Source organism: Tupaia chinensis, unplaced genomic scaffold (genome assembly GCF_000334495.1).
Source record: "Tupaia chinensis unplaced genomic scaffold, TupChi_1.0 Scaffold148210_1, whole genome shotgun sequence".
NCBI classification, from domain to species: domain Eukaryota; kingdom Metazoa; phylum Chordata; class Mammalia; order Scandentia; family Tupaiidae; genus Tupaia; species Tupaia belangeri.
In genome coordinates, this window is record NW_006208060.1 from 1,106,078 (window position 1) to 1,113,721 (window position 7,644).

The 7,644-nt window shown below is 55.3% G+C and overlaps 2 protein-coding genes across 2 annotated transcripts in view; one reads left to right on the forward strand and one right to left on the reverse strand.

The window, feature by feature from the left end:
- The window catches only part of TRIP10 (thyroid hormone receptor interactor 10), a 16,581-nt gene extending 14,556 nt beyond the window's left edge, over positions 1–2,025 (reverse strand). The window contains exons 1-2 of the mRNA XM_027769008.1: positions 2,019–2,025; positions 779–1,149 (exon numbers count right to left, since the gene is read on the reverse strand). Coding sequence (XP_027624809.1) covers positions 779–1,149; positions 2,019–2,025 — 378 coding nt within the window. The remainder of the gene's footprint in view (positions 1–778; positions 1,150–2,018) is intronic.
- A 132-nt stretch (positions 2,026–2,157) lies between these two features.
- The window catches only part of GPR108 (G protein-coupled receptor 108), a gene marked incomplete in the record, with an annotated part of 11,812 nt that continues 6,325 nt past the window's right edge, over positions 2,158–7,644 (forward strand). Inside the window, 4 exon segments of the mRNA XM_027768984.1 lie at positions 2,158–2,292; positions 3,043–3,162; positions 4,962–5,012; positions 5,206–5,288. Coding sequence (XP_027624785.1) covers positions 2,185–2,292; positions 3,043–3,162; positions 4,962–5,012; positions 5,206–5,288 — 362 coding nt within the window.

The window sequence follows — 7,644 nt, forward strand, 5'->3', positions numbered from 1 at the left end:
CCTCCGGGGGGAGGCTCAGCCACCGCCCCGTCCCGCCCAGGCCACGCCCACTCCAGGCTGAGTCACGCCCCCCGGGCGCTCTGCCACGCCCCCGCCTGCGACGGGAGTCAGGGGCGGGGCCCTAAAGAGGCGTGGCCCAGCAAACGCTCCGCCCCTCCCAGAGGAACGTGGCCACCTGACGCCACTGGCCAGACCCCTTAAAGGATCCCCACCCGTCTTCCAAATCCCAGGGGCCCCTCGCATCCTCCCACCCTTCTCTCCGCCCCAGACGGTTATTCCTTTCTCTTTCCCCCCAACCGTTCCTTAGAAGGCCAAGACACTAAAACTCTAAACCCAAGAAGTTCTTCCCCCCACCCCGTCGCTGGGAGAACCTGAGGTCACACCGCTCTTGCGGGTCGGCCCGGCTCCAGGCGCCTACGTTCGTCCCACTAATGGTCTGGTCCCTCCGGCCACAAGGTGGATGCGAGGACTTCGATCCTGCCCAGGACTCGCCTTCGCCAAGGCCGGGTCCATTAGCGCCCCTACCGCATCCTGCCTTCCCTCCGCCAGAATCTCCTCTGGGAAACTGAGGACGGGCCGTCCTTGGGGCGCCGAGCCCAGGCCTTCCCTCCAGGCTCCCTGTCCAGTTCGCGCTTGCACCTGCCCATTTTTCGGTCACATCCATTAAGGCCAATCAGGTTTAATTATCAGTCTAGGAGTCCAATTCCGCCCCTCCCCCAGGCGCTCGGGCCCTGGGGCTTAGAAGTCTGTCACCTCCTCCATAAAAGTCTGTTCGCACCTTGTAAATCCCTTTGAGGCGCTGGGATGAAAGGGGAGCGGCACCACTGGATGCTCTCCCCTTTCTCTTCGGCCTTTGGCTCTTTCTGTAGCCACTGAGGTGACCTGCGCCCTCTTGGGCTGGGGAGTGGGGACTTCTGGCCCCCTGAGAACAGCTTCCTTTTACACTGAGCTCCCCAGGCAGCAAGATTCTGGGGAGTCCAGGAGATTCTGGGGATTCACAGGGAGCCCACGCTGAGACAGATGGCTCTGCGGGGACCTGGCCCCACCTGCTGGTGGCTTCTAGGCTAGAAAACCTCCCGTTGCAAAGTGGGCTGTCCTCCAGAGGGTTCAGTGGCTCAGTCCCGGATTGGAGCAGAGCCCAGCAAAGCTCTAGGCTCCACTCGGGTCACAGATTCAAACTCTGATCACAGTTCAAACGGGACTTGGTGCTCCGCTCGGGTCCGCACCGTGATTGGGATGGGGGTTTCAGACAAATCGGAGGCTTGTCAGAAGGGTCCTCAACCCGGTAGGGGGTCAGGCCTGAGCTGGAGTCAGGACTAGTCCAGATTGGGGGTTGGGGCGGGTAGTGCTCAGCCAGTGATTACGGCTCAGTGTGAGAGTCTGCTGGGCAGAGACGGGGATCAGTCCAGCGTCCGAAGTGGAGGAAGGTCGCAGTTTCAGGCTGACATCAGGGCTCGGCTGCAGGTAGGGGGTTCAAGGGCTCAGCCCACAATCAGGTCCAACTTGAGATCTAGCGATGAGCCTCCGATCGCCTCACTTTGGAAAAGGAGGCTCAGTCCAACGATGAGCACTCAGCCAGGGGTCAGAGGTCATCCTAGGATCAAGATTTAACCTATGGTCATATTTAGGCCTCTCTATGGACTAGGAATATTAGTTGGAAAACAGGACAGGCCTCAACAGATGCGCGTGTTTACCAAAACCCCGAGTTCTGGCTAGGAGCCAAGTCCCTGGGGAAGTTAAAAAAAAGAAAAAAAATAAATTCCGACCTTGGGATACTGGGAAATGTAGTTTATTTATATCTCGTTGCTTTTTTTTCTGCTCCCGCTGCATTGTGGGTAATGTAGTCCTGGACCGTTAAGAGGAGGTGGAGGAATTCCGCTTCAGGAGCCGGACATCAGATTCATCCTAATTGGTGACACTGACTGTTTATCAAATTATATCCGGGACCATCTGTCTAGTGGTTGGCGAGCGTGGAGGAGGGGGCAAGCAGCATCAGCACTCCCATTCGGAGATGGCACTGTCCATCTAGTGTCGTGTGGGCGGGAATTTGCGAAGTACCGATCGCTGATTGGTTAGCCGGGCGGGAAACTCCAACGAGCCGGACCTCACCGTGTGGCGATTGGCTCACGGGTAGGAGGGCTTGAGGGCGTCAGGGGCGGTGTCAGGGAGGCGGTGGCTTCAGAGATGGCAGTGAGAGAGAGGAGGGGGCTCCGCGGCGGGAGCCCCGGGGAGGGGGGGCAGCTGCTGCTGTTGGGCAGCTGCTCCGGGCGCATCCACCAGCTGGCGCTGACGGTGAGGTCCACCGCGTGGCGATCTGGGGCGGGGGGCGCAACTTTGTCGCGGAAGAGCCCCTGGCTTGGAGTGGTCTCGTCCGACCTTCCCCGCTCCTTACGCGGGATGGAGTGACCCGGCGCCCCCCGCTCCCAGAGAGTTGGTCTCGTCCCACGATCCCCCTGGGTCCTCCGGTTGAGTTGCGGGACGGGCCACTCTGGGGTTGTGCCCCGCCTATGGTGGGCGGGGCCCCATCTCTTGGGACCCTATGACTCTTAGCCTTTTACATGCTTGGGATCACTTTCCGAGCGCTAAGCGACCTTTGGCTCCGCCCAGGAGGGATCTTGGGGGTTCTGGAGTCGGGCCATCTGAGCATCCCATGGGATCTTGGGGTGAAATCAGAGCACGCTGGGGGCTCAGTTGAAATCTAAAAATGTTCCGGAGGTGAAGGCCAGGCAGACCAAGATGATTATCTGTTCTCAGGATGGCTCTCACCCCAGTACGGGGACTTGTAGGTGTCCCAAGATTTCCCTTCCTGGACTCTCAGAACTGTGGTTGGAAGATCCCGGGCCACCCTGTCCCTGCCTGGGACTGATCCAGAGACACAGTCTCCGGGGATCGAGGCCCTCCCAGCGTCTCTTGTCACCCTCTGGGCCGGTCCAAAGTAGAGGGATACCACCAGGAGGCCCTTGGTGGGGACCTTGCGCCGATCCTTGGGGCCGGGCTGGTGGGAAGAAGATTGAGCGTCTATACCCTCTCGGTCTCCGGCAGGGGGAGAAGCGAGCAGACATTCAGCTCAACAGCTTCGGTTTCTACACCAATGGCTCCCTGGAGGTGAACTTGAGCCTTCTGCGGCTGGGCCTCCAGGAGACAGAAGAGAAGACCCCGCTGGTGAGGGGGCTGAGGAGTTTGCTGGAGGAGGGTGGGGTGCCCAGGCATCGGGGATCCCCAGTTCTGGATTCACGTCCTAGCTCTGCCCCTCCACGTGTGGTGTGTGATCTTGGGCAGGTCGATGGGCTCTCTGAGTCTCCATTTCTTCCTCCCTAAGGTGGGAATAATGACATTTGAGGCAGTATGTGCGGGCCGCTGTTGTCGCTCAGGATCTGGAAGGCATTCAAAAGCATTCCTGTGACTAAGACCACCCCAGTGCTTGGAGTCGGAGCGAAAAACTAGCATTTATTCTCTTTTCATTGTTAATTGCTAACGGATGTGTGCACTTGGGGGGGCAAAGCTGCAATCCCTTCTCTATTTCTCTACCCACATATGGCCCAGCATGTTTTTCTTTCTTTCTTTCTTTCTTTTTTTTTTATTTTGAAAGAGATTTTTGCTACAAGGCACAGGAGCTCACCAGAGAGACAGAAAACGAGGAATCACCCCCCAGGAGGGGTGGGCATGCTGCAATCCCTTCTCCTCTTGGGATTTTGGGCATACATGCACACACACCCAGCGTGAGTTTCTTTTTTTGATTTAACTTCATTTATTTATTTATTTATTTTAATTGGACCAGAGAGAGACAGTGAGAAAGAGAGAAAAGAAAAGTGAGAAAGCAAGCCGCCAGGTCCAGGACTCGAACCGCAGTTGGTCATGTGGAAGTCCAGCGCGCTTAACCGCCATGCCACCTGCTGGCCCCCCAGCATGAGTTTCAAGCCACAGCATTTGAGACTCCAACCAGAGTCCAACACTCTAACCATTGCACCACCTGCTGGTGCCCCCAGTGTATTCTTCAAACTGCTGGGGTCAGGATTCAAACTGTGGTCGACCATGTGCCATCTGGTTCCCTTAACCACCAGGCCATGGGGCTGGCACCAATTAGCAGTTACTAAGCGTGTACTAGGTACCAGGTGCCATACGAAGTATTCCCATGGCTCCCTCCCGGTCACCTCTCAGGCATGCAGTGACATTCGCTGACCCCAGTTTTAGGGATACGGTCACAGGCTTCGAGACAGGTGCCTTGCTCGCAGTCCATACAACCTGGAAATGGCAGAGCCTGAGTTCAAATCTGGGGTTTGCTGGACTTTAGGACAGGAAATGGGGGGTCTCTAAGCAGAAGGCCAGATGCCCAGGTGGTTGTGAAGATTAGCAACAGCCATGCCAATCAGAAGCATCTCATGGCCGGACATGAACTTTAAGTCACATCACTGCCCCATTCTTCAGAGGAGAAAACTGATGATGACACGAAGCTGTCCACATTAAATGGAGAAAAACAGGGTGGACCGTCACCAAAGGTCTCCCTGAGGAAGACCAGGCTGAGTCCCATGGGGTGGTTGAAGAAGGGCCAGCAGGTGGCATAGTGGCTAAGGTGCCAGACTCCCATGTGGCCGAACGTGGTTTGAGTCCCAAACACGGCGGCTTGAAACTCACACCAGGCAGGTGTGACTGCATGCCCGAAATACCAAGAGGAGAAGCGAGGAGAAGGGATTGTGGCGTGGCCATCCCCCCTTCCCCGCCGTGGGGTGATTTCTCGCGATCTGTTTCTCCGGTGAGTGTGCGCGTGCTGAATAACAAAACTCTCAAAAAGAAAAAGAAAAGAAATACGTAATGAAAGAAGATGCGGCATCTGAAATCAGTTATTGGAAAATTCAGAGAGAAGGTTCAGGAAACACGAAGTCCGTTTCTACGGCTACTGGAAGGGATGCCTCGAAGTCCCTGCTACGGTCCCTCAGTCCTCCCCTTTCCTTTCCACCCACCAGGTGGGCTTCAGTCTGAGCCGGGTTCGATCTGGCACCATTCGCTCCTACTCCGTGAGTGGAGGGGTTGGAGAGGGAGTGAGGAGGGGCTGGGTGGGGCCCGGGGACTGTCCGTCTTCTGTATCTGGAACCCGAAGGCCCCTGTGCTTCCCAGAGGCTGGGGCAGGGAGGCTGGGTGGGTGGGGAGAGAGACGGCGCATTGGGCCCATGGGCTGGGTAACCAAGGCTCCTTCTTGCCCACCCCCAGGCCCGGGATTCCCAGGACTGCCCTCTCCAGAAAAACAGTAGCAACTTCCTGGTCTTGTTTCTCATCAACACTAAAGATCTCCAGTGAGTTGGGGGCCCCCGGGGAGGGGGATCTTAGTGGCCGGGGCTCACTAAGATCCAGTATTCTTACTTCGCTGGGTATGAGACCCACATAGACCTGAACTGACTGTGTAGAGTGAAAGCCAGCTGGAAAGATCCCAGCTGCCTGAGCCACCCCATGGCGGGGTAGTTAAGGTGTCTGGACCCCACATGGCCGACTGCGCGGTTCGAGTCCTGGAGCCGGCAGCTTGAGGAACACATCGAGCACACGTGTGTGTCCAAAATCGCACAAGGAGGGGGAAAAGGAGAAGGGGCTTCAGGGTCACTTATGCCCCACGGGGTGCTTTTTCATTTTCCCTCTGTCTCTGTCTCCCTATCTCTGTTGTGAGAGAGGGAATGCTGGGGTCGCTGAGCAGAAGATCCCACGCACATGGGCCCAGCAGGTGGCATGGTGGTTAAGACACTGGACACTCCCACATGGTCAACCATGGTTCGAGTCCCGGGCCTGGTGACTTGCTTTCTCACTCTCCCCTCCCCCCTCCCGTGTTTGTGTGTGTTTCTCTCTGGTCAAATTAAAAAATAAGTGAGTGAATACATAACATTAAATAAATAATTCTTTACCCAAAAACAAACAAAAAAAAAGAAGACGACCCCACGCAGAGAGTGGCTGTGAGAATCAGTAATGGTTGTTATTCATACTGTTCCATGTCCCCACGGGCCAGGCAAGGTTCGATACCACGCATATTCACATATTCACGCGTAAATGTTCATTCTGTTATCATTCCCATTTTTTTTTAAGAGTTTTGTTTGTTTGTTTTTGCTATAGGGTGTGTGCTCACTGGAGATACAGAGAGAGACAGAGAAAGAGAAAGTGAGAAACTACCCCCTGGGGCAGTGGCCACGTCACCGTCCCTTCTTCATTCTGCTCTCAGGATCTTGGGCACACACACATACATGAGCCCGGCATGAGTTTCAAGCTGCCAGGTCTGGGACTCGAACTATGGTCAACCTTGCAGGAGTCCAGCACTATAACTACTATGCCACCTGCTGGCCCCATCATTCCCATCCTTCAGAAGAGAAAACTGAATACCAAGACTGGTATTAAGACGGAAGATGGGACCAGCAGATGGTGTAATGGTTATGTCACAGGACACCCGCATAGCCAACAGCGGTTCGAGTCCCAGACCCAGTGACTTGAAACTCACACCAGGCAGGCACCCGTCTGTGCCTGTGCGCCCAAGATTCCGGAAGGAGAATGGAGTAGAAGGGATTGCGATGTGGCCATCCCCCCGGGGGGTGATTTCTTGCTTTCCCTTCTCAAGGTCTCACCTCTCTGCCCACAGCCAGCACATGCCCTAAAAGAAAGACTGAAGCAGCATAGAGAAGGGTGGATGATACTATGTTGCTACTCCGTAGATACAGTGTTTCTGGGTTCCCTAAGTTTGTTCATTTATCTCTCCCCTGAGAGTCAAAGAGGAGACTGGAGCAGGTGGATGATACTATGTTGCTATGCCATAGATACAGTCTTTCTGGGTTCCTTAAGTTTGTTCATTTATTTCTTCCCCTGAGAGAGGCATCCCGAGCAGGTTCCCGTGCAGCAGTCCACTCCTGGTCTCAGCCAGCCGTGGTCACCGGCACATGCAGGCCTAGGGTGCCGGGGAGGTCCTGGGACAGGAACGCAGGGTCTTTCCCACGTGCGTCCAGCTGGTCACTGCTGTGCCACTGTCTGGGCCCAGTGCTTTTTTTCTTTCTTATTTTTTTTTTTTTTTGAGAGGTTTTTGCTATAGGGCGCATGTGCTCACCAGAAAGAGAGAGAGAGAGACAGAAAGCGAGAAATCACCCCCAGGGGGGATGGCCACACCGCAATCCCTTCGCCTCCGTTCTCCTCTCGGGATCTTGGGCACGCACGCACACGCGCCCAGTGTGAGTTTAAGCCTCCAGGTTCGGGACTTGGAACTGCGGTCAGCTACATGGGAGTCCAGCGACATAGCTATTACGCCAACTGCTGGTCCCATCTTTCTTAAATTTTAATTGCCAGATGGTGTACATACTCACCAGAGAGAGAAAGTGCCCTCCCGTGGGGTGTGGTCACACTGCAGTCCTTTCTCCTCCATCTCTCTATCCTGTCTGGGTTTGGGGCGTGCACACACATGGGCTCAGCATGACTTCTCAAGCCTCTGGGGCCAGGATTTGAACCACTGTTAGCCATGTGGGTTCCAGCTCCCTAAGCTCTGTATTATAGGACCAGCTATATTTTCTTTTCCTTTTTTTTTTTTCTTGCTCTTTTTATGTTTTCTTTAGCCATAGGGCACCTATACTTAAAAGAGAGAGAGGAAAAGTGAGAAGTCACCCCGCCCCCCCCCCCCCCCCCCAGGGCGGC